General features: G+C 37.6%; 3 protein-coding genes across 5 annotated transcripts; 2 read left to right on the plus strand and 1 right to left on the minus strand.

Moving 5' to 3' along the window:
• The first annotated feature begins 313 nt into the window (after positions 1-313).
• On the plus strand, positions 314-14,374 carry LOC119083827 (macrophage-expressed gene 1 protein-like). 2 transcript variants are annotated; one of them, XM_037193626.1, is made up of 6 exons: positions 351-384; positions 2,830-2,833; positions 3,775-4,304; positions 8,626-9,261; positions 9,320-9,667; positions 13,724-14,374. In XM_037193626.1, exons 3-6 carry the CDS (start codon positions 3,788-3,790, stop codon positions 14,308-14,310), a joined length of 2,088 nt encoding a protein of 695 aa, XP_037049521.1. In that variant the 5' UTR covers positions 351-384; positions 2,830-2,833; positions 3,775-3,787; the 3' UTR covers positions 14,311-14,374. The 2 variants fall into 2 exon arrangements, with proteins under 2 accessions (XP_037049520.1, XP_037049521.1); XM_037193625.1 differs by lacking the exon at positions 2,830-2,833 and having other exon boundaries at positions 314-405; positions 3,773-4,304.
• A 5,145-nt stretch (positions 14,375-19,519) lies between these two features.
• Positions 19,520-20,307, plus strand: LOC119083850 (vesicle-associated membrane protein 3-like). The gene is made up of 3 exons (XM_037193657.1): positions 19,520-19,699; positions 19,759-20,030; positions 20,102-20,307. Exons 1-3 carry the CDS (start codon positions 19,659-19,661, stop codon positions 20,116-20,118), a joined length of 330 nt encoding a protein of 109 aa, XP_037049552.1. The 5' UTR covers positions 19,520-19,658; the 3' UTR covers positions 20,119-20,307.
• A 4,679-nt stretch (positions 20,308-24,986) lies between these two features.
• LOC119083848 lies at positions 24,987-26,004 on the minus strand. Of its 2 annotated transcripts, XR_005088954.1 has the most exons (4): positions 25,811-26,004; positions 25,530-25,739; positions 25,418-25,463; positions 24,987-25,323 (listed from the first exon to the last, which is right to left on the minus strand). XR_005088954.1 is itself a non-coding variant. In XM_037193653.1 (3 exons), the coding sequence occupies exons 1-3, from the start codon at positions 25,910-25,912 to the stop codon at positions 25,419-25,421; spliced, it is 357 nt and encodes a 118-aa protein (XP_037049548.1). In that variant the 5' UTR covers positions 25,913-26,004; the 3' UTR covers positions 25,336-25,418. The 2 variants fall into 2 exon arrangements, 1 of the variants encoding a protein (XP_037049548.1); XM_037193653.1 differs by lacking the exon at positions 24,987-25,323 and having other exon boundaries at positions 25,336-25,463.
• Between the last annotated feature and the right edge of the window lie 898 nt (positions 26,005-26,902).

Here is a 26,902-nt window from a genome sequence, read left to right on the forward strand (position 1 = left end):
TCGACTGTTCGACCAGACTGACTCGATACAATGCAATATATAATGACCATGGGTGGTGAATAGAAATGTTGACATAAACCGCCGTAATACCATTTAAGACGCTTTCGGATTGCACCCCTTCCAGCTGTAAAGGTTGGTTTCAGATCTGATATTTTTGGAAAGGTAAATCAAGCATCACAATTTAAGCACAACACCACTGTTTTACAAAATCAACGACGCACTGGTAAATCAACGGCGCACACCACTAGCTGTATGTATAACTATATTTTTGTGTACGTAAAATTCTCTCATATTTTGCGCAGTTGTAGCTTAGCCTTTCGTGAGTGATGGTTAGTTTTTTATAGTATCGAACGAACAAAGCGTCTGAATAAGTGAATTTGTGACGTCAAATTAAAACATAATCGAGTAAGTCCTCATACCCGAGTGAAAATCCATTACATAACTCACCTAGATATTTTACTTTTGCTAAATACCAATATGGCGGCCGGTGGCCATTTTGTTAGGGGCCGGAAATAGAACTGTCGATGTCACTTTACAGCCGTTAATACCTTTCAAATAAAGACAAAATCATGAAAATCTGAAGAAATTTGCTCGAGATATGAGCAAAACTCGCCACGTTGAATGTATGTACGTCCGCTCAAGGGACCTGATTGGTATGGTCAATATGTTCGACCTTTACCTTTCCATTTACATATCACTTACAAGTATAGCGTTTGAATATCGGAATATGGTCGAAAAACCTTAACCCGATGGTAACGAATTCACAAAATTCTAAGAATTCTTTTATTCTTCTTTTGTTATAATGGCAGACGATACCAGCCGTATTTGTAAGAGCACTTAAGGGGCTTCAGTTGGAAAGGTGTCGACCCAAAATCGCCCTTCTTCGAAATTATCTTAGAATTTGCCATTTCAAAACTAAAAAAAAGAATTTTCCAGAGTTGGCGAGTGCTGGAATCGAATTCGCTAAAAAAGCATTTTAGCATGCGTTAGGAAATTAACTATTATGTACAGCAGTGCGTAAATGGACTTTTCATGCACTAGTGCGTAAGTTGACGTTTGTAAGAGGATCCCACGGCTGTACATAAAATCTTGTTGCTAACACGTTAGTAAATAAGGGTTTTGCGCATACCCACTCACATCTATTGCGCAAAACATCCCATTTACTAACCAGTTAGCAAAATAGCTATTTCAAAATCGAATGCGTTTTGCTCACAGATTTGGCATCCCTGACCTGGCCAACCATGATAGGTTTCTCTTTACCCGTGTTACAAACGTTGACATTAAAATTTTAATTAGGTCACCTTCGCGTTGCTCTATGTATAGCTGTACCCTACACTTATACATTTAACAGAGCTCATTTTTACTACCGGTGTTGATGACAAATGAACAGATGACGCTAGTCAAATCAGCATTAAATGCTGCGCTCATATCACACTTTATTTCCGGTTATTTGTATCATATTAAACCCGTTTAGTTTGTAGTCATATTACTTCCAAGTATTGAAATTTGTTTCTGTTTTACGTGTTCATATTAAGATAACCACACACTTATTGTCGGTCAGCTTAAGTGATCACCATTTGGGTCCGGGGTTTTTATTTTTTGCACGTTGCCACACGTGCTGTTGTCAAATTCAAGGACATCACCTTGAAAAATTTAGGACCTTGCAATATCTGCAACATGAAGAAACTAAATTTCAAAGCCCACTGAAACCAAAGTATATAAACACTGAAGGTAATGCAAATCCGCAGTTACACACGGATCCAAACTTTCAGGTGGATTTTAGCTCCGTCATGTTACACACGTATTGACTTCGTTTGCGTCAAGTTGCATCTAGTGGTGAATCTGGAACGATTTAGCGGCGTTATGTTGCACACATATAAAATTCGTTTGCGTCAAGTTGTATTTAGTGGTGAATTGGAAGTTTTTGGGCCGTCATGTTGCACAAGTTTAAGTTAGACAACATATGAAAATGAATTCACCTGAAAGTTTGAATCCGTAATTTCTCTGATCCGTTGAGGGTCTGCATTACCTTCAGTGTTTTTATACTTTGACTGAAACCCCGTAGTCTACGTAGTAAACACAAACGAGGCGAGCCAATCTTAATCTATTTTAACGCGAGTCAATGGCAGTTTGCCATGTAAATTTCACATCACGGGCGATGATTTGATATATACCTGCAATTCTCAGTCTCTTCAGTTGGCGAAACTAATGACAGGACCTAGTTCACTTTCACTTTGCTGCGCTCTGGCCCGTTAACTTTTGCACTCAATGTAATCGGCCATTTACATGGTCTGTCTGTCTGTCTGTCATGTAATCTACTAATAAGTCACACATTTCATGTGGAAAGTTGCTGTGCTTATTATGTTTCAGTTATAACATATCGACTTATCGACATACAGTCATTAACTTTAAAGGAAGTCATAGCATATATGGACATGCTGTTTGGAAACTAAACTAAACTCAAAACGCAATAGATTTTCGTTTCATTTCCAGAGAGTTGCTAACAACGACGTTTCGACGTTTCCAAAGTATATAAACATACTGAAGGTAATGCAAATACTCAGCGGATCACAAGTTTTATGCTGAAAACAAACGAGGCATTCAAAACGTGTTTTGGTCCTTGTTTTCATGACGAAATTGTCGCAACTGTCAAATAAATTTAGAAATTTCTCTATCGAAAATTGCGATTGCTGCATTTGTCAATGAAAACTAGGACCAAAACACGTTTTCAATGTCTCGTTTGTTTTCAGCATTACGGAACCCAAGTTTCGGATGAATATAAGACTTGTTATGTTGCTTGCGTGACGTTTGGCGTTTTAATGTTGGTAGAAATGTGTTGTTTTGCATACAATTTTTTGTGTTGAGTATAGGTTTCTTCCAAGGCCGTTCAAAATGTCAATCGTCATCCACAGAGAACCCAACACAGCCTCACTTTGACGTTTTCACAAACAAATTTGTTTAACTTGCAGTTATGTTTGCTACTGTGGATGAAGGTCGGATGTTTTCGGACTGTCAAAATTCGTTTTTACCGTACGATGGAAGAAACCTATAAAGATGCAACCTAACAAAGTGAATTTAACTAGTGGCCAACATTCTAAAAATTATGTTCACTCCAAAGTAGGGTTCCGTGAGTTTTTGTGGAATGCAAATCCACCTTCAGTATGTTTATATACTTTTGACGTTTCGACGGAAACGGCGTCCCAGCCGTCATATTAGCATCTCTCGGTTAATTTCTAGTTGTTTACTTCCATTTACAATACGTTTCATGACTAGTTAATTGAGCTCTATTTTCTATGAACCAACTTCACTGCAATGACATTTGAAAGATATTTTACCAGACTGAAAATAGAGACCAAAGAATGAAGTAGTGCAAAAAAATGTGGTTTCCCGTGGTGTGTGTGAAAATCGAGTTGAACAAATGTGTGCATGAATCAAATAAGTTAGAAAGGATGACGTTACGTGATGATATGATATACGGTGTTGAATACATTAGGGATATAAACCATTATGTTTCGTAAACTTTGTTAGTATGGCTATTTTGTGAACTTTTGACATTTCTTCCGAGATTTCTTCCATTTATTTTATGTCAAAAGTCTACTAAATCGCCATACTCACGAACCTTATGAACCATGATGGTTTACCCCTATTATTTTGTCGTAATAGCGATGGTATGTTGAACTTAATTCACTTTGTTCAACAAGTTCTGGTCATTATTTTACTGATTCCACTGACTTTGTTATGACCTAATTACATTCATTTTTCTGTCTTGAAGAGAAATCTGGCAACAATGAAAGCAAAGTGGTATTTCGTGACACTTTTCTTGGTTGGCATATTGTGTCGAATCAACGGAATTTCACTATCATCATCGACATCAAGAGTTGACGAGCCGAAAAAATTATGCACGTCCACATATCCAAAGCTTAACTCACTGCCGGGCAACGGTTGGTGGAGTTTACGGAACATTGAAATGAATCCAGTTTTTTCCATCACCTACAACAAATGCCAGATCTTGGAAACTCCGACTGGAAATTACTTACTTCCGGACCACTTGCATATAACGCCTAAATCCGAGAGTGACATCGACACAACTCAAGAACTCATTGAAAGCTATCAGAAATTCATCAGCACTACTTCAAGTTCGATGAGTGCCAGTGCGTCTGGAGGATATGGAAAGTTTTCGGCGCAAGGCACATTCTCATCAGAGTACAAACATATGAAGAAAAATCAAGTCATTAATAAGTCAGTGACGTCTAGAATCTGTGGGCGATATGTTTTGCATGCAGCCAGATTTGACGAATACACGGGTAAGGGTTGTTTTAAGGAGAAGCAATAATTGATTACCAAATCACATCATCCAGTTTGACTTAGCCAAGGCTGTAAACTTTGGGGAGGTCACGCAGATCGCCATTTTATTAGATACGCGGGAACACACCACTCCTGAAGATTTTTCATATAAAAAAATTCACCACATCGTCACGGCGACGAGAATCGTCACAGGAGGTGAATTTTGTATGAATTCTCCGCCATTTTATCTTCAATTGTGGCGTGTCACCCGCGTATCTGTATCTGCTCGACCTCCCCAAAGTTTACAGCCTTGGACTTAGCAACCTGCCACTCAACATTGAACACTTTTCTTGACCCCCTATTTTATTAAAAAAATTGGCTTAGTTTTAGATGTTCGTTTGTGGTTAGTGTGTCCTTTAAAGAGCTATTTTGATTCTGACTTCATTCGGTATAAATACACCTTTGTACAATTCGAATGACATGACATTCGTGCAAATTCAATTCAATTCTGTACAGATGAAGGACATCAACACAGACGATTCCAAATTCAGTAAAGCTTGTGACAGTATACGTATCTTGGTATATAAACGATTTGTTATTTTTGTTGTGACATTTAAATGCTAAATGTTTGATTGTAATGACTGTGATCGACTTACTTAATTTATCTTTTTATCTATTGTGATTCTATGAAAAAGAGTTCCAGACTCGTAAGACTTACTGACTTAGTGTGAAATATTAACTAATCCCAACAAAAATCTCTTCGAGAAAAGTGTGACGCAGTCTTTGAAGTACAATTTCTAAAATGAATGATATCGCTAGAGTTGACGCTTTCAGCTTCGTTACGCAAAAATTAAATTTTACACCCTATTAGTTCAAACAAGCTGGCTTAGGTTTTCTCATCATCTGCCAAATAATTTTTACAAAAAAAAATTTAGACTGAAAACAACCAAAATTTTACCAAAAAAAATCTGCGTCGCATGCGGCAGATAAATTTTCTTGCAGGTCTGTTACTGAACATTTGTCACTTTGCGACGCAGATTTTTCGACGAAAATCGAAAATTTGACGAAATTCGAAAATTTGCCGAAATTTAACGAAAATCGAAAATTTGACGAAAAACGAAAATTCGACGAAAATCGAAAATTTGACGAAAATCGAAAATTCGACGAAAATCGAAAATTCGACGAAAATCGAAAATTTGACGAAATTCGAAAATTTGACAAAATTTAACGAAAATCGAAAATTCGAAGAAAATCGAAAATTTGACGAAAATCGAAAATTCGACGAAATTCGAAAATTTGACGAAAATTTGACGAAAATCGAAAATTTGAGAAAATTTAACGAAAATTCGTCGAAAATCGAAAATTTGACGAAAATCGAAAATTTGACAAAAAATCGAAAATTTGACGAAAATCGAAAATTTGACGAAAATCGAAAATTCGACGAAATTCGAAAATTTGACGAAAATCGAAAATTTGACGAAAATCGAAAATTCGACGAAAATCGAAAATTTGACGAAATTTAACGAAAATCGAAAATTTGACGAAATTAGAAAATTTGACGAAATTAGAAAATTTGACGAAATTTAACGAAAATTTGACGAAATTTAACGAAAATTTGACGAAGAAAGTAATTCTCTATCTGCCACCATTCAAGAAATATCTCCAAAACTCCAATTGACCCACCCATTTCCAACTTTCGACATTTTTCGCAAATGCCCTTCTTTTCTACTCGTAAAACTCTGAGACTTTGCCGAAGAAAGTAACTCTCTATCTGCCACCATTCAAGAAATACCTCTAAAAACATAATTGACCCACCCATTTCCAACTTTCGACATTTTTCACATATGCCCCTCTGTTCTACTCGTAAAACTCTGAGACTTTGCCGAAGAAAGTAACTCTCTCTCTTTCATAACCCAAAAAAATATTAGTCCTTTCATCCTACGCTCGAGTAGCTCAAAATTTGGTCACTCTAATCAGTCTAGCTCAAACGAATCTGACCCGATTTTTTTAATTCGAATCGTCTTACGAATACCTTTCATTTGATGGGTCGCACGCCTCTGTAGGTTTCAATACAGCTAAGCTACAGCCGAAAACGCGTTCCCGACCCTCGAAAACCACACACAGAAACCACTTCGAGGCCAATAAAACAAAATTCTGGTTTTTCCTGGGGTAATGGCGTATCACATTTTCATTTTTATGCCCACCCTGAGGTTCCTGCAAAATTTCATGGAGATTGGCTGACTAGTTTCCCAGATCGACCGTCGATAGATAGATAGAAACATACAGAGTAAGTTGAAAGATTTTGATTGTTTGGGAAAAGTCAATTTGATGCATTTTCTATGAAAAATGACCAACTTCAAAACGATGTATTTCCGGCAATTTTAAAGCTACATAGTCGAGTGATAGCTCGTTTTGCTCGTATTTGAAGCGCGAATAAGATAGAATAGGATTTGTGGTGATACAGGCCAAAGGAAAGAAACTTAAATTCTCGCCTATATATAGTTGCCGCGTCTCAAAAAATTTTCTTCGTTCTTTTTTTGGAAGTTAGACTGCGTCAAGTCCTCCGCTAACGCTCCGGACATGATCTAAAACTACTTTCACCGATTTAAAGAGAATTGACTGGGCCCATAACCTGTGAAATATTAACGATGAAATGAAAGACCTCTTTTGGTTGATGATGAACAGACGAACATTTATTGTCGTAAGGTTGACCTCTCATAAGACTGGCTGTAAAGTTTCCATTCCACTCAACAAAAAGTACTCCATGAGAGATCAAACCGAAAAAATTCAATTTTGTCTCTCACACGGAGTATTTTTTTGGTAAGAGGAAATTAAGCATAACAAGAGCAAAAGTCCCCCTGTGTTTGACTCTACGTTATGTTATACAAACATGCGATGGTGATAAATTCAACACTTATTTTTGAAGACATTTTTTCAATCGATTGTTCAACGTGAAGCCTTGATGGCACATTTTTGCCACCCAAATGACGAAAAATGTAGCAGACGACCTTTTTCTGAATTTGGACTTGTTGAATTTTGGGTGTTGGTTCCTACTGTCACCTGAGACCTCAATAATAGCAAAAGTCTAGAAAAGAAACAAACCGATCAGAAAACCTTTAAATTCCCTGACACTGCCACTTATGTCCAAAAGTATATGAACCGCTATACATGTGGTATGGATTACAAACATTGTCGTGGGTTGCTTCATTCGGTGACGGGAAAAATCTCCGAGTGTATTATCGTTGCAGCGGCGATAATATCGTTTCATGGACGATAATATCGTTGCTAGGACGATATTATTGTTTCAGAAAACGATATTATTGTCGTCTGATACGGTATTATCGTCGCAAAAACAATAATATCGTTTCAATCGGCGATAATATCGTTTCAATGACGATAATATCGTTGCACGGAAAACGATAATATTGTCGTCAAATACGGACGATAATATCGTTAGAAAACGATATTATTGTCCGGAAAACGATATTATTGTCGTCTAATACGATATTATCGTCGCTCGGACGATAAGATTGTTACAGAAAACGATAATATCGTCACAGCGACGATATTATCGTTTCAAAAACGATATTATCGTCCCAGACGATAATACACTCGGAGATTTTTCCCTAGCCCGCTTCATTCCTTTTAATTCAATAGGCTACTTCGATCACTTTCTTTTTTGAATTTAAAACAAGCTAGCTTGATTGATCGTTCATATCAATAGCGTGCTCAGTTCACAATCAAATATTATTGGTCCAAGTTCGACACGTGGTTCTCGAAGTTATTAAACCTACGATTGACTGAACAAAGTTGGGCTGGGGAAAATCTCCGAGTGTATTATCGTCGAGGACGATAATATCGTTTTTGAAACGATAATATCGTCGCTGTGACAATATTATCGTCCGAGCAACAATAATATCATTTTCCGCACGATAATATCGTTTTCTGCAACGATATTATCGCCAATGAAACGATATTATCGCCGATTGAAACGATACTATTGTTTTTGCGACGATAATATCGTTTCATGCAACAATATTATCGTTTCTGCAGTGATAATATCACCCGTGAAACGATATTATCGCCGATTGAAACGATATTATTGTTTTTGATACGATATTATCGTATCAGACGACAATAATATCGTTTTCCGGACGATAAAATCTTTTTCTGAAACAATAATATCGTCCTAGCAACGATATTATCGCCGCTGCAACGATAATACACTCGGAGATTTTTCCCGTCACCAACAAAGTTCTAGGGATTTTGTCTAGTTGTTTTCCCTCTCGCGTTTTTCGCCAGACGAAATTCGAAACGAAAATAAAATTCTAATTCCAACAGTTGAACTTCATCCCGACCTTAAGGTCAAATTACTGGATGCTATCGATGCAATTGAGAATGGTCATCTGACAAAGGCTTCACTCATCTTAGAGATGACAATCCTATCACATGGCACGCATGCGGTAACAGGCATCGATCTCGGTGGTGTGATCGTGAAGGAAGATTACCTTTCCGCAGCATACGTATCGAATAACGACATGAACGAACTCGGGCTGACCGCTTCAGCATCGATAGGATTTGCCGATTTTTTCAACATGAAATGCTCCTATTCAAAAGCGGATTATACGGATCAGTACAGCCAATACACCAAAAATACCAAATCGACCAAAATCAGTAGTCACGGTGGACAGCTCATCGATTCAGCTATGTTAAACATATCAACTTGGGTAGAATCAGTTCCCAGTTATCAAACGGCAGTCGACCGATCGGGAGTCGCTCTACCATATGTGATTACGCCGAGACATTTTCCCCACGTAAATCAAACCACTTTGGCAGTACTTCGTCGTGAATTTACGGAAGCCATCGAACATTTCAATGCGGTCAACATCCGTATTGGTTGCATGAATCAATTCTCACCGAATTTCGATTACAATGCAAACATTGGGGATAAGTCTTGTAACGCACCACCAACCAATTGTAGTGGTTTTCACATTTAAAGACCAAGCAGAGTTCTTAACATTTCCGTTAATTCCAGACAGCCTCGGTGGCTTCTTTCAAAACTGTCATTGCACTGGCGACAATAATTGTGCTTCTTTGTGTGCAAATCGAACTGTCACGAATTTTCTCACTGGCGAAGCTACCTGTCCAGAAAATTTCACGCCAGTTTTCCTGAATGAAAAGAAGTTTAGTGCTACTCGAGAACAGTGTTGGCAAGACTGTTATTGCTTTCTGTTTTGTTTTTGCGACACGAATTGTGAAACGATCAACATTGACTATGGGTACGAAACCTACTGGTGTGCTGCCAATGTCTATCCAGTTCCCGAGAAGAGCGGACTAATGTTCGGTGGAGTTTTCACTTCCACAGCAATAAATCCAGTTACGGGTATGTATTGGCTTGCTGTCACAGTGATAGAATGAAAGTCCACGGTGGCAATGAAAGTGGGGGCTATGATCGGATGAATTGATTTTGTCTATGATTAGCACTCTACAATATCAATTTATTGATTTTTACGAATCGTACTAACACTCCTTATCACACTGACACATCTTGTATCACACTGACACATCTTGTATCACACTGACACATCTTGTATCAAACTGACACATCTTGTATCAAACTGACACATCTTGTATCACACTGACACATCTTGTATCACACTGACACATCTTGTATCAAACTGACACATCTTGTATCACACTGACACATCTTGTATCAAACTGACACATCTTGTATCACACTGACACATCTTGTATCACACTGACACATCTTGTATCACACTGACACATCTTGTATCACACTGACACATCTTGTATCACACTGACACATCTTGTATCACACTGACACATCTTGTATCACCACTGACCACATCTTGTATCACACTGACACATCTTGTATCACTGACTTTGTATCACTGACACTCTTGTATCACACTGACACATCTTGTATCACACTGACACATCTTGTATCACACTGACACATCTTGTATCACACTGACACATCTTGTATCACACTGACACATCTTGTATCACACTGACACATCTTGTATCACACACATCTTGTATCACACTGACACATCTTGTATCACACTGACACATCTTGTATCACACTGACACACTGACACATCTTGTATCACACTGACACATCTTGTATCACAACTGACACATCTTGTATCACACTGACACATCTTGTATCACCACTGACACATCTTGTATCACACTGACACATCTTGTATCACACTGACCTCGACACATCTTGTATCACACTGACACATCTTGTATCACCACTGACACATCTTGTATCACACTGACACATCTTGTATCACACTGACACATCTTGTATCACAACTGACACATCTCTTGTATCACACTGACACATCTTGTATCACACTGACACATCTTGTATCACACTGACACATCTTGTATCACACTGACACATCTTGTATCACACTGACACATCTTGTATCACACTGACACATCTTGTATCAACACTGACACATCTTGTATCACAACCACTGACACATCTTGTATCACACTGACACATCTTGTATCACAACTGACACATCTTGTATCACAACTGACACATCTTGTATCACACTGACACATCTTGTATCACACTGACACATCTTGTATCACACTGACACATCTTGTATCACAAACTGACACATCTTGTATCACACTGACACATCTTGTATCACACTGACACATCTTGTATCACACTGACACATCTTGTATCACACTGAACATTGTATCACACTAACATCTTGTATCACACTGACACATCTTGTATCACAACTGACACATCTTGTATCACACTGACACATCTTGTATCACACTGACACATCTTGTATCACACTGACACATCTTGTATCACACTGACACATCTTGTATCACAAACTGACACATCTTGTATCACTGACACATCTTGTATCACACTGACACATCTTGTATCACACTGACACATCTTGTATCACTACAATCTTGTATCACACTGACACATCTTGTATCAACACACTTGTATCACATGACACTCTTGTATCAAACTGACACATCTTGTATCACACTGACACATCTTGTATCACAACTGACACATCTTGTATCACACTGACACATCTTGTATCACACTGACACATCTTGTATCACACTGACACATCTTGTATCACACTGACACATCTTGTATCACACTGACACATCTTGTATCACACTGACACATCTTGTATCAAACTGACACATCTTGTATCACACTGACACATCTTGTATCACACTGACACATCTTGTATCACACTGACACATCTTGTATCAAACTGACACATCTTGTATCACACTGACACATCTTGTATCACACTGACACATCTTGTATCAAACTGACACATCTTGTATCACACTGACACATCTTGTATCAAACTGACACATCTTGTATCACACTGACACATCTTGTATCACACTGACACATCTTGTATCACACTGACACATCTTGTATCACACTGACACATCTTGTATCACACTGACACATCTTGTATCACACTGACACATCTTGTATCACACTGACACATCTTGTATCACACTGACACATCTTGTATCAAACTGACACATCTTGTATCAAACTGACACATCTTGTATCACACTGACACATCTTGTATCACACTGACACATCTTGTATCACACTGACACATCTTGTATCACACTGACACATCTTGTATCACACTGACACATCTTGTATCACACTGACACATCTTGTATCACACTGACACATCTTGTATCAAACTGACACATCTTGTATCAAACTGACACATCTTGTATCACACTGACACATCTTGTATCACACTGACACATCTTGTATCACACTGACACATCTTGTATCACACTGACACATCTTGTATCACACTGACACATCTTGTATCACACTGACACATCTTGTATCACACTGACACATCTTGTATCACAACTGACACATCTTGTATCACACTGACACATCTTGTATCACACTGACACATCTTGTATCACACTGACACATCTTGTATCACACTGACACATCTTGTATCACACTGACACATCTTGTATCACACTGACACATCTTGTATCACACTGACACATCTTGTATCACACTGACACATCTTGTATCACACTGACACATCTTACCACACTGACACCCCTTGGCACACTAACTCTTCTTGCCACAATGTCACCATTAACTAACACACCAAATCGTACTAATACTCCAGCTACAGTGAAGCTACAGGTATTCGAAATTTTAGATTTTCAGCCGGTACAGCTACATTAACAACAGGTAGCCTGGTAGCCACTGGTAGGGATATTCTCCCCGCACTTAATTAGTGCCAGAACGCTAAATTCTTTCTAGTGAGAATTAAACAACTAATTTTGGGCTGTTTCCCGTTTAACGTTCAAGTTTATTCTGAATCTTATTCGTACAAGCACCTCGAATTTAAGGCAAAGTCTTTGCATACTTCGACCAATTTCAATTCAAGAGGTTGCTTGATTCATCACGTTTGACCAGTGAAACCACTAGTGGATTTCCGAACACTTCCATCTGTGGTTTTCGAGCGAAAAGAGGAAACCACACCACACGGCCTTTGTTTCTTTCAATTTTCAGAGGATGTACAAATTCTTACGGAATGACCGCACTCTCACATGACTGTCCGCCCACTTGTTTCGTTGACCCAAATCTTTGTTTACGATCAATCGTCACGAAATGCATCAATTTCACGGAGTGGCCAGACTCATCGATTCGAATAAATACTTACATCAACTGCCAAAAGTGAAGACAAACTCTTTCCACGGCTCTGCGAAACTCATAGGCCTTCATCTCGACACCTTTGTTGTAACCATGCCGTCCTGTCACGGTCGCCATAATCGAAAGTTTTAGATGATTCGTTCTTCAATAAATCGGCACGGCTGCAAATTGCTAATTGAACTTCCGTTTTCTGGAAGGGATATTCTCCCCGCATCAGTGCCAGAAACCTCTGTTTCTACTTGAGAATGAAACAAGTCATTTTGGGCTGTTGCCCGTTTAACGTTCTCGAATCTCTGAATCTTATTCGTACAAGCACCTCGTGTTTAAGGCAAAGTCTTTGCATACTTCGACCAATTTCAATTCAAGAGGTTGCTTAATTCATCACGTTTGAGCAGTGAAACCACTCGTGGATTTCCAAACAACAAGTGAACCAAAGTGAAGCTACAGGTGAACCCAAGGGAAGCCAAAGGTAAGCTTGAGTGAAGCCTAGCTTCTGTGAACATGTACTATTATATATCTAGCGTGTAAAAGTTCGCTAGCTCTACTGCAAAGTGGACTTTACAGTTGAGAGAAGTATATAAAATATAATATTGCGGTTGATCATGACCCGTCTCCCCCACGTAAAACGCGACCAAATATTCGAGGACCGATGGATTTTAATTTAAATTTTTTATTTCTCGTCCCTGATAGGCAGCAAAAATTGTCCACCAAACTTTTCCGAAGTTTCCATCTTGCAAGATCTCACAGTGTGCGCGAGTAACGATTACGAATTCGGATACAAATACTCGATTCCGTTTGGTGGCTTCTTTAGTTGTCGCGCAGGGAACCCGCTAGCTTCAATTTCGTTATCGAACGAGAAAAATGCAAAACTGCTGCTTACTGCAAGCAAAGCGACCTGCGGTGATGGCTATTCACAACATGCAGCTGCAATCGACAATGATTGCCTGATCAATTATTGTGTCAAAGCAAATTCATTCGGCTTCGGCCAGAACGAAATACCAATTCAATTGCCACCGTTCCAAAACTACGATGAAATGTTTGCTGAAGAAGAAACGAAGCAGTTGCCGGTCGTTATCAATAGGTCGTCTGTTGTGAGCATCGTTCTGGGTACTTTGCTTGGGTTTGTGGTTCTAGCCAATGTGTTGTTCGTTGCAGTGAAGTGCTTCCTTCGACGCAGACGATCGCGAGCCGAAGATAATGAACGCAAATCGTTACTTGGAAATACAGCCACCACATCAGAATATGAAAGTATATCAGGCGATGTCGGTGACGCTTAGTAAGACTTTCGATAGCTGTGAGAAGCTAAAACACACTTTCCATCAAAATAAATTTATATTTGTAGTCAAAAGAAATTGTTTACCATTCTTTTCGTAGTTCAATATCGACAACATAGGTGTCATTCAATGTCATAATCAGACGTTCATATAACGTAATAACGTTCATATTATATCTTCAAACAACAACAAGCTATATTGCATCCATATATTGTGCCTGGACTTGATGTGCCGTTTAGAGATGGAGGTGGATTATAGGCTCTATGATGAGATAGTAAAAAGGGTAACCAGCTAGACCACTTTTTAGAAACTAAAGCTCAAATGTAATCGCCCAAAACCACTTATAGTGGAGGTATAACGCAAGTCCTTTTATCCACTTACAAAACAGCTGACATAGGTAGGGGTGACGCTTACAGCTTCGACTCGCAAAAAGAAAAGCTAAAATTTTACCGAAAAATTTCTTAAAAAAAAATACCAACAAAATTTTGTCAGATTATTCGGTTTTTCCTTTGTTTCAGATCGTATTTTCCCCTATTTTAACCATTTTCTTAACAGTACTTTCCTCAACATCTGCCACTTATGACGCAAAACTTTTTTGCTCTTATTTTTGCGAATTGAAGCTGTGAGCGTCTCCCCCACCGATATCAGTTCTTTTGTAAGTGGATAAAAGAACTTGCGTCACACCTCCACTATAAGTGGTTTTGGGCGACATCAGTTCTTTTGGATATCATAAGGACCTTAATCAACAAAAATTTTACCCGAAAAATTTTAGAAAGAAAATTATAACAAAAAAAATAGCGTCACAAGTGGCAGATGTTGAGGAAGGAATTTTTTTTAAATTGTGAAATAAACTGGGCTCAAAATAAGAATTTAAATTCTGTGTGGTTCAAGAGTTTTTCTTGTTCCACACGATCCACAGCGCTTTGAAAGCTTATTTAGTAACCATGTCCTGCTGCCCTCTCATTCAATTTAGTCGAAACTATCAATTTCATTCGAGACAATACATACAAATATTTCGGTTGAATATTTACTGTACCAACTACATAAATACCAAGCGATTCAAATGCAAAGTGTTACAAGTCAGGTTCTGTTTGTAATTGATCAATTAGTTTTGGTGCTTCTTTTACAAATTCTGACGCGTTACTTAATTGTAGAGTTGACTCTACTGTGCACATATAGAATTCTTCTATCTTAGTTCTTATCTCATGTATCAATAGTGTGCGAAATTTATTCTACAAATCGAGTCCGCTGGTGATGTTTTATGTTCTCATATGCTTAATGAAGGACAAAATACAAAATTCCTAAGAACTAACCGAAGAATAAAATATTTTTAGGATTGTTAATAGTCTACATTCTACAATATGAAAATGTAACGACATTTTAGTGGACAACATACCGAGGCGATTATGGAAAGTTAAGTTAGAACAGACATCTGAAAAGAATTGCGATAGTCGCCTTTCGACGAACGCACACACTTGGTGTATGACATTTCCTTTATCAACGCACTGCTCCTAGCATGAACATAAGAAATATTTGGAGGCTGACGAAGTCACAGTAGGCACTGCGTTTCTTTCGTAAAGACAGATGGCTTGTTTCGTTGTATGAGTTAAAACACACTATACAATCAATCTTAAACGGTAGCTCTCATCACAAAAGCCTCCGAATTGGACATTTGTCAAAGTAGTGTTCATGCTAGGAGCAGTGCGTTGCCTTTATTTATTATCATTGTTGTGCAAGTGTCAACCAATTCTGTTTTTCTTGTGAGGTTTGATCTGTGAATTAGATAAATAATTTTGTTTTCAACTATTTTCCCTAAGAAAAAGTATGCAGAAAAGGCAAGTTCCAACGTTGCACTGTCGTTTTATTTAAAATTTCGACAGTCAACGGTTTGATTATCTTTTCTCATGCGAATCGCGAGTGTGGAATTTTTTGTCTTTTGTGCTGACGTACAAAATGTTCGTCTTTTTGGTGTCCAAAATGAAATTATAATGAAATTTCCAGATTTTTAGTTCTATAAGTTATCTAATGAAACATCGGACAAGCAGAATATTCAGCCATTTGTGACGCCTATCTTTTTGCTTGTCGAATCTGTAAGCGTCACCTACACCGATATCAGTTCTTTTGTAAGTGGATAACAGGACTTGCGTCACACCTCCGTGCATGGAAATAATGCGGTATCCTGGTATCCTAGATACCGGGCGAAAAATTGGATACCAGGAAATTTAGCCTTCGCCGAAGGCGATTTTCTTTTTTTTACTGTAAAAATTAGACTTCGTCGGGAAATGTATATCAGCGGGAAATATCTATAAGCAGGAAGAATTCAGAACTAACCGGGAAATAGCTGTCACCGGGAAATGGGAAATAGCTATCGCAGGAAAGAACTCACACCGGGAAATATCTATTATCGGGAAGTACTCACTGGGAAATATCTATAAGCAGGAAGAATTCAGAACTCACCGGGAAATAGCTGTCACCGGGAAATCGGGAATAGCTATTACTGGGAAGAATTCTCCGGGAAATTTTATCAGCTGGAAGAACTTATTGAGAAATTTCTACAGACGGTAGAAGAACTTATTGGGAAGTTTCTGTTAGCGAGAATTTTTTTTCTTGTCAGTGTTTAGCGGGAAGTCTCTATCATAAGAAGTTTTTACCAACGGGAAGAACTCATTGGGAAGTTTATAACAGGGGAAATTCTATCAGCGGGAAATTTTATTTTGTTAGAGGACAGTGTTAAGTCTCTATCAGCGGGAAGTACTCCTCGGGAAATTTTTATCAGCGGGAAGAACTTATCAAGAAGTTTTCGTCACTATCCCGATCCCGATGAATTATTCTCTTCAACGAACTAAACTTTTGATGAGTTACTACTTCTGGTGAAACAGTTCCTAATAGGATGCATAGACCTAAGAATTTAAAAATTTCGCCGGCGGCGCTTTTGCTCAAATTAAAGTTTCATTTAGAATTTTGAGTTTGTACAGTTTCAAAGAATGGTACTATTTTTGCAGCATCAAAAGTCAATCTTCAAAAAATTTAGCTCGCTCCGCTCGCGAATTTCTTTTTTTATATTTAAGTAAATTGAGGCAGAATTTCTGAAAGACTGTTATGACCAACATATCTCACCGGATACGGCGATTTGACCATTTTTAAGTAACATTAATGGCAAGCCTTATTTCATTCATTTTAATCAATTTATTATTCATTTGATGATCTATGAAACAGTGAAATTATTTTCACTTAAAAACTTGGAAAAAGGTGCAAAAATGTACCCATTTTTAAGTTTCTTGGGATCGGTTGTCCTTGGCGTCGGCGGTGCCATTGGATATAAATTTCACGACATGGAACAAAATAAACACGAAATGGAACTGACAAAACTACGGCAAAAACACGAAATCGAACAAAATATACATGAAATAGGATTGACAAAAATACGGCAACAACACCAAATGGATTTGGAGAATGTCAAGGTACTATCAAAGGTAGGTCCCGTTGCTAACGGGTTTATATCCGATAATCAACCAAAAAATATTTTCTAGGAGAGACGTGAGAAGATGAAATCCACCCGAATATGTCTGGCTAAAAATGACACAGAGGAATGTTTACGATCTTTCAATGACGTAATGAAAGAGTTTTCAATGAATTAATTAGTTGAAGTGAGGGAACTGTAGTATCGTTCATTGTATTCAGGATGTCGGCATTGTCGAATATTTTTGGTATGGTATTTGACGTCGACATCTTGGAGCCAATGAACGATAGCACAGTTCCTCACAGTTTACACAGTTTTTTTTTAAATAAATTGTGTTCCAAGATGAAAAATGTTTGTATTAGTTCCGGCCAGCCTAAAAGACTTGTCTTAATTCGAAGTCCGGTACATCAGCGTTGGATGTGCTGCCTGCTCGAAATTTAGACGTTGCACGAATTTTATTTACATAATGATAACTACTTCTTCTGCAAAGGATGACATTAACAGTTATTTGCCAAGGAAATAATTTGCTCAAGAGGCATCAGTGCCTTGCTGAAAAGCATACTATAGAGCGATTTTTAAATACTGGATTTTTGTTTACTTTTGATATCTTTCCACCCACCCGAATAATTTTCAAAAATGTACGACCGCAATAACGACCGCGAATGTATTAGTTTTCAACAGAAAATAGATTTGGTTGTAGCTTTGAACTGTCTCATTTTACAACGTCTTCTACCAACCACTTTGTACCTTCGTTAAGTAAAATATCTTACACGCATGAAATATTGAAAACCTCTCAAACCAATATTCTTGTAGGCGACGAAACGTACTAGGTCGTGTGGGGTCGCTGATTGGGTCTTGTTGGGTTTAAAATTCATCCACACTGAGTTATGAGCTAGGTTGTGCCTCATCTTACAAAAAAAAATCTTGCATTGACCAGAAATCGAACTCCCGACACCAAAAAGTTTTTTGAACACAAAGCAGCGACTACAGCCATCCGGCTATAGAGTCACACAATCGTACCGAACGTATTGTTGAAGCGTATATACTAAGCATTGACTACTTGATTTCATTCAATGCGCCTTTTTACATCACATTGCACCTTCTAGATCTCTGAGTAATTCCCAAAATTAGAACAGAAGATAACGTTCCAATGAGTTTATATTATCTGTTTTATCAAAGGATAGGCTCGTGCAGTTAGCATCTTTACAAACATTTTCTTCTACAAATTGATGAGTGAAAATTCATACAGATGAAAGTCAAGAAAAGGTCAAGCATTGTAAAAACTAATGTTAGACTTAAATCTGCACAAAAAGACTAGAAAGAGCTTGAGAAATAATATTCGCGTCACCGGGAAGTCAATTGCGACTCACCGGGAAATTTTTGTCAAAATTTTCGGATACCGGGAAGTTTTGTCTTGGTTACCGAGAAGTAAACATTATTTCCATGCACGCACACCTCCACTGTAAGTGGTTTTGAGCGATGATATATCACCTTAAGAAGCTCATCAAAATTTCCGGCCTTTGGCTGAAACACATATATTCAATCAAATTGTGTATGAAGCACACCGGTTCAAATCCAGCTGTACAGTATTTATTAAGTGAATGTGTCAACGTAAAACCCGGAATCAGTTTGAAACGCACTCAGGTGTTGCCAGATTATTACTATCGTATTCGTTGTTGTGTCGCTACAGGTACATATACTCGACAACTTTCGGCTGAATCATCGATTTGCGTTATCTGGAATTATTATTTATCACAATATTGCAGTTTCAATTTGATTAGAGTGAAAGAGTGAACATATTGGTTTCTGCTTGAAGCAGAAAAATTCCTAAATTTCAATAACAAATTGCGTATTACACACAATATCTCCTTCATCCAATTAGTTTGCAACAATGGATTCACCGAATACATCGTCGCCGTTTAGTGGAAACAGGTTAATCATTTCCAGAACAGTTAACATCCCACATAAAATGACAATCGTCTCACTTTTAGTTCAACCGAACCAAACGAGTCTCAGAAGAATTTGGAGCTCACAAAGAACAAAGTCGATGAAGTAGTTGACATAATGCGACAAAATGTTCAAAAAATCGTCGATCGCGGTGAAAACTTAGCGGAAGTTGATAATCGAACTGAAGCGTTAAGAAACAGTGCTATGCAGTTCCAGAGTCATTCTCAGAAATTACAACAAAAGCAATGGTGGGCCAATACGAAAATGAAAATTGCATTGGGTGTCGTTGGAGTAATTCTGATTATAATTATCATTGGTGAGGAGACGTTATTTTTACGTTATTTGGCGACCGAAGTCAACTGAATTCTTTGTTTTTCGATTTTATAGTTTGGATTGCTTCTTAGCTATCAACAGTACCGCAATTCAAAAGATCCTATTTGCTGATGGTCAGAATACGTTAAAAATACAAACACTGTGTGCAATGTAATTCTCGAGGGGGTGACAGCTAAATTGTTTTCTTCCAATTATGTTTGTCACCTCCTCGATAAATATTGGAAAAATGAATAAATTTAAGACTTGCTTCTGCACTGTGATATTCTACAACGTATTAAAAACTGGCTACGGTGAGCTTTAAAATTTTCTATTCGAGCTCTCATAATAGCTAAGAAAACACGGCAGAGTAAAATAAGCCAGGTAGGAGCACTTGATTTGACTAGGGATTTGAATGATCCAGTAACCTTGTATACTTTGCGAATAAAATTCATTCAAATTGGTGAATTGATGTATTGCCGGGGTAGATATGCCATGTGTTTATCTTCAGTTTTAATTAAAAGGAAAAGGTTGAATTTTCTCGACGTTTCCACCTTCTCCAGGTCATCATCAAGAGTTGTTATTCAAAGAAATCTATCTTTTAGTACAAAGATTGGTCAATTATTAGACCAGTATGAAGTACTGTGGTCTTATAGGTCAACCACAACCTTTTCCTGAGCTGGGCCGTGGGGAGGCAGTGGTGAGTCAAATGGTAAGCAAACTGATACAACAACACTGTCTCCTTCTTCCATATGACTTATACATGTTCTTACCGCTACCAGGTCATCTTCGTCGAGCTGATTCAAGGCATTAACGTCCGAAGATACATGAATCGCTGCCCTTGGTCTCACTCCTTTTTTGTGGTAAAACTGTTAGAGAGTGCGGAATGAATGGAGCCAGATGTTGATCGGTCGAAATAGTTTTATTGAATGAACAAAGAATTTTGATTATCTATTTTCACAAGAGTTTACTGAGTTGTTCTATGATTCAATTATATCGATCATGCTACTTTGTTTCTTCAACACTCCCCCTCAAATGTACATGATCGACACACCATTCTCCTCCTTGATTTTAGAAAGCACAATCCATTCAACTTATTGAACCGCGATTTTCCTTTTTTATCCGCCATATGATCGACAACAAATTCCAAATGCCTTGTAATTATCCACACAACACTTTGCTAAGCTGCCACGCCATACTACGCTGCTATGCTTGGCTACGCCGCTATGCCGGACTACGTTGCTATGCCTGACCACGCTGCTATGCCACTATGTCTTGCTATGCCGCAATGTCTTGCTATGCCGCAATGTCTTGTTATGCCGCTATGCAAAGTTACGTTCGGTAATTATTCGACTCCAGTACGATATTGATTCAATAAACGCAACTGGGTCCCATCCCATAACCTGTTAGAGACTGCGGAATGAATGGAGTCAGATGTTGATCGGTCGAAATAGTTTTATTGAATGAACAAAGAATTTTATTCATGTATCAATACAACAAATACAACTGAAATGGACCTACCATTAAGCCCTAGGCGAGCTTTCGTTTTACGAAAATGATTAGAGAAAACAGCTGACGAAAAACATTTAAAAATGTCCTTTCTCTGACGAACACTATCGGGGAGCTCGCGTGGGTCAATTTCGTTCGTTTTGAACATTCTCTCCAATTCTTTTTGCTCTGGCCCAGGGGGCTTTTCTTTCCACAGCTTTGTTGCCATCTCAATTTACGTTTATAGAAATTAATTCTAATAATTATTCCTATAATTGATTCGTTCGGGACAATGCACAAGCACTCGTATAAGATGTGTGAATGAAACTTATAAATCTCAGAAATTTTTGACTAATCGCATTGACATGGTATTTCATGCAGTTGCTAATGTCGCGACATTAGAAATAGTAAAGAAAACCCTAAATGATTGAAGAACCGCCATTTTTTTTTCATTTCTGGAGCTTTCATTATGAATTGTATAAAACTAGTTGATGGTATAAAAAAAGCGCGACAACGTTTTATACAATTCAAAATGAAAGCTCCAGAAATGAAAAAAATGGCGGTTCTTCAATCATTTAGGGTTTTTTTTTACTCATTTTAATTAATTAGAAGTGTTTTGAATCAAATTCCACTTGGGATTATTTGGAATATCGATTTCAATAAGAAAATAATGGTCCCAAAGCATCTGTATGTGTAAATAATGTCAGATTCTACATGTTTTGTGTCCAGTGTAGAGCTGTTTTAAAACGTTATGATCATTCGTTTCATAAATTATTTTAAACATTTTTTTCTGCAATTTGGTGACAAAAGGTCCAAACTTGAATATTTTGTAGTCCGATACGTGTCTCGATGCGAATTCCGTTCAATAATGATTACACAAATTGTGGTTTATTTTATACAAAAGACGCTGTTTACATGAAGCTTCCAACAGATGGCCGGTGTAGTAAGTAGTATGCCCTCTTAACCTGTCACATACGGCTATTCATATGTTATCGATAACGACGACAAAAATAATGACAAGCTCTGGGTAATATGGTTACTTTAGAATGCAATGAATTACAATGAAGTATCACTGAAAGTATCACGGATGCTGCACAAGTTGACCCTCTGAATCGCTATGGAAATGCGGTGCAAGAGGAAATCAAGCGATCTGTTCTCGCCTGTCTTCTTCTTCATAAGTTTGCCCAACTTCTTGAGGAAAAATTTGTGTCGATGGAAGTAATAAACCCGATAATAATACTGGGCATATTTCTCGTATTTGTTCAGTTGAGTTATTCTCATTTCTCCAAACAATGGCCTTAGTTGGCCATTGTCGTAAATTTGCACTATACGATGACATCGAACTGATGTCGACTATACACGTGTAAATACGAATGGAGAACGAAATGTGTTGGATAGATCAGCGTACAACGTGAATATTGTTGGCATTAGTGGTTAACGTTAAATGTGGCACATCATGTCCGGAGCGATAGCGGAGGACTTGACGCAGTCTAACTTCCAAAAAAAGAACGAAGAAATTTTTTGGAGACGCGGCAACTATATATAGGCGAGAATTTAAGTTTCTTTCCTTTGGCCTGTATCACCACAAATCCTATTCTATCTTATTCGCGCTTCAAATACGAGCAAGACGAGCTATCACTCGACTATGTAACTTTAAAATTGCCGGAGATACATCGTTTTGAAGTTGGTCATTTTGATAGAAAATGCACCAAATTAACGTTTTCCAAACAATCAAAATCTTTCAACTTACTCTGTATGTTTCTATCTATCTGTCTATCTATCGACGGTCGATCTCGGAAACTAGTCAGCCAATCTCCATGAAATTTTGCAGGAACCTCAGGGTGGGCATAAAAATGAAAATGTGATACGCCATTACCCCAGAAAAAACCAGAATTTTGTTTTATTATTGGCCTCGAAGTGGTTTCTGAGTGTGGTTTTCGAGGGTCGGGAACGCGTTTTCGGCTGTAGCTTAGCTGTATTGAAACCTACAGAGGCGTGCGACCCATCAAATGAAAGGTATTCGTAACACGATTCGAACAAAAAAATAATTTAAAAAATCGGGGCAGATTCGTTTGAGCTAGAGTGATTAGAGTGACCAAATTTTGAGCTACTCGAGCGTAGGATGAAAGGACTAATAATTTTTTGGGTTATGAGAGATAGAGAATTACTTTCTTCGGCAAAGTCTCAGAGTTTTACGAGTAGAAAAGAAGGGCATTTGTGAAAAATGTCGAAAGTTGGAAATAGGTGGGTCAATTGGGATTTTAGAGATATTTCTTGAATGGTGGCAGATAGAGAATTACTTTCTTCGTCAATTTTTCGATTTTCGTCTTTCGAATTTCGTCAAATTTTCGATTTTCGTCAAATTTTCGAACTTTGTCAAATTTTCAAATTTCGTCAAATTTTCGAATTTCGTCAAATTTTCGATTTTCGTCAAATTTTTGATTTTCGTCAAATTTTCGAATTTCGTCAAATTTTCGAATTTCGTCAAATTTTCGAATTTCGTCAAATTTTCAAATTTCGTCAAATTTTCGATTTTCGTCAAATTTTCGATTTTCGTCAAATTTTCGAATTTCGTCAAATTTTCGAATTTCGTCAAATTTCGAATTTCGTCAAATTTTCGAATTTCGTCAAATTTTCGAATTTCGTCAAATTTTCTATTTTCGTCAAATTTTCGATTTTTGTGAAATTTTCAAATTTCGCCAAATTTCCGAATTTCTGTTATAAACTGTTATAAAAATCAGTGTTCTAAAACTTCTAAAACGACTGATATCCCAACAAAAATCTCTTCGAGAAAAGTGTGATGCAGTCTTTGAAGTACAATTTCTAAAATGAATGATATCGTTAGAGTTGACGCTTTCAGCTTCGTTACGCAAAAATTAAATTTTACACCCAATTTTAGTTCAAACAAGCTGGCTTAGTTTTTCTCATCATCTGCCAAATAATTTTTACCAAAAAAAAGTTTGACTGGAAACAACCAAAATTTTACCAAAAAAATCTGCGTCGCAAAGTGGCAAATGTTCAGGAACAGACCAGCAAGAAAATTTATCTGCCACATGCGACGCAGATTTTTTTGGTAAAATTTTGGTTGTTTCCAGTCAAATTTTTTTTGGTAAAATTATTTGGCAGATGATGAGAAAATCTAAGCCAGCTTGTTTGAACTAAAATTGGGTGTAAAATTTAATTTTTGCGTAACGAAGCTGAAAGCGTCAACTCTAACGATATCATTCATTTTAGAAATTGTACTTCAAAGACTGAGTCACACTTTTCTCGAAGAGATTTTTGTTGGGATAAACATCTGAAATGACTTCATTTTTGCTCGTCTCGTTGGTCGAGTTGGATAGGCGCTGGATTTATAAGCCAGAGGTTGCTAGTTCAAGCCCAGCTGTGGACATTATGAGCAAAAATGCTTTCACTTCAGATTTTCATGTCTAGTATGTTTCACTTAATAAAAGTTATCTACAATTATCAGTGTGGGCTGTGGGTTGCATGAACAAAACAAGCCTTCTTTTATTTTGCAAAGTTTATAATTACGTTCGTGTGCGATTAGTCTTGAATCTGGCCAATATGGTTTCTCTTCTTCGTGATATTTTTAAACTTTAATTTCATTCCTCGATTATTGGTCTAAGTTTTTGTCAAAGGGAAAAGATGTAAAGATGTGTGCAGAAATGTTTGTGGTGTGAAGTTCTAGACAAAATTATAATGCCATTTTGGATTGTACCCAAATTGTGCTTCTTCAACTATATCCATGGAGCTATCGGTAAGAATGGCGTGTGATATATCAAACGAGAGGTATTGGCCGTACCAATCAAGCACTAATTTCAAATCACAAAGAAAACTGTCACATTTATCCTAAGTTTTTGATCTATTGAAAGCCAAAAAAAACTTTTGTTAAAATACATAACACACCTTAAATGTATTTCATGAAGCATCCTTTTGGATCCGTTTTGAACATCTGGAAGAACAAAGAATAAAGAAAAAAAATCAATTTTTTTCGTAATTTATCTAAGATCATCATTACCGTTTTGGTTTTGGAGTATTGAGTCGTAACAAGCTCAAATAGTACCGTTACCAGATTCTTTGAAGCTCGGCTGGACGTGCCACAGAGATCCTTCAACATTTGATCAAATGTGACGTACTTTTTATCAATCATTTGGGAAATGGTTTTTTCGTCAGCTGGATTCTTCAAATTATCCTTAAGGCACGTGTTAACGACTTCTTTCATTTTTCCCTTGAAATATTGTCAGATGAGCCTCGAGCCTTCGATTTAGTCAATTCGAATCTTAACAATTAAAGAATTACCGATTTGCACATTTTCGTAATCGTTGCCTTGTAATCCCCTTGCGCTTGTAATTGGAGCACCAACATGAGCGTCAGCAGCACAACAACTTTTTTATGATTCATTGTGTTTAGAGTTCAATCGATCGAACGATATCCAGTCGTAGCAGATAGACTGAAAACTGAATGGAAAATACCTGCTAGATTGTTACAATACTTTTGTGTCTGAATAGGAACATCAATTGCTATATATAGGCAGTTATTGTCAACTGCTGTTGAACGAAAGTAGCCTTGCGACTCAGTGTTCTTGACATAAGCGATTCAGTGTTCTTGACATAATTTTTTACCTCTCTTTATTTGTTGTGCGTGCTGAATCAATTACGTATAAAGAGTTCGTTGTTTGTTTCTCAATCTTTTTAGTCACTTCACTTCACGTTACAAAGGCATTGCTGCTAACTATAGTTTATAGCTGAGTAGCCCTAATTCCTAACACAAACCGATCCATTCTCAATTCCTGTACACATTCGATTTCATAATCCATAATTTATTGTCCATGTGAGTTCCTTGTCCTTTCCGTTTATTCCGCCCGTGCTGCAGTGTTCGCAGATTTCTTACTTTCGCTCGAATTTTCTTTGTTCGGACATTCCCATTTTCTGTGACCTAGTTTTCCACAGCTATGACATCTAAACTTGAACGCATTCGTGGCAGAGCTAAGCTGTTGCTTCAAGTGTGTGTTCTCCAGCTTTCTTTTGCCGTATTCATCAAGAAGTCTACTTCTAATGAAGTCCATATTCAGTGTTTCGGGATTCAGCGTTTCAATATCAGTGACGAGCGTGTCATATGATTTTGGTAACGTCATCCATTTCCTCAAGTCTTGCTTAAATCGCCTTTAATTCACGTATAGTCTTGTCAAATTCAAGTAGATGAGCTTTCAAGTCAACGATTCTTGCGTAGTAGCAGCTGACCGGCTATACTTTTGCGTTCAAAAATAGATTCCAACGTTTCATAAACTTCTTTCACTGTTATTTTATCCTTGATGTATTCGAACTGACTGTCTGCGCTATGGGAAATCAAAAGAGCTTTGCATCGCTTTTCTTCCTTGATGTATTGTCGATA

This window comes from Bradysia coprophila, unplaced genomic scaffold (genome assembly GCF_014529535.1).
Source record: "Bradysia coprophila strain Holo2 unplaced genomic scaffold, BU_Bcop_v1 contig_70, whole genome shotgun sequence".
NCBI classification, from domain to species: Eukaryota; Metazoa; Arthropoda; class Insecta; order Diptera; family Sciaridae; genus Bradysia; species Bradysia coprophila.

Excerpts from the sequence above, each read along its gene's own strand:
- LOC119083827 (XM_037193625.1), top strand. The coding sequence starts at position 3,788 with ATGAAAGCAAAGTGGTATTTCGTGACACTTTTCTTGGTTGGCATATTG. Across the intron at positions 9,262-9,319 it reads TAACGCACCACCAACCAATT|ACAGCCTCGGTGGCTTCTTT; the intron begins GTAGTGGTTTTC and ends CGTTAATTCCAG. Across the intron at positions 9,668-13,723 it reads AGCAATAAATCCAGTTACGG|GCAGCAAAAATTGTCCACCA; the intron begins GTATGTATTGGC and ends CGTCCCTGATAG.
- LOC119083850 (XM_037193657.1), top strand. The coding sequence starts at position 19,659 with ATGGATTCACCGAATACATCGTCGCCGTTTAGTGGAAACAG. Across the intron at positions 19,700-19,758 it reads TCGCCGTTTAGTGGAAACAG|TTCAACCGAACCAAACGAGT; the intron begins GTTAATCATTTC and ends TCTCACTTTTAG.
- LOC119083848 (XM_037193653.1), bottom strand. The coding sequence starts at position 25,912 with ATGAATCATAAAAAAGTTGTTGTGCTGCTGACGCTCATGTTGGTGCTC. Across the intron at positions 25,740-25,810 it reads TTACGAAAATGTGCAAATCG|GGAAAAATGAAAGAAGTCGT; the intron begins GTAATTCTTTAA and ends CAATATTTCAAG. Across the intron at positions 25,464-25,529 it reads AATACTCCAAAACCAAAACG|ATGTTCAAAACGGATCCAAA; the intron begins GTAATGATGATC and ends TTGTTCTTCCAG.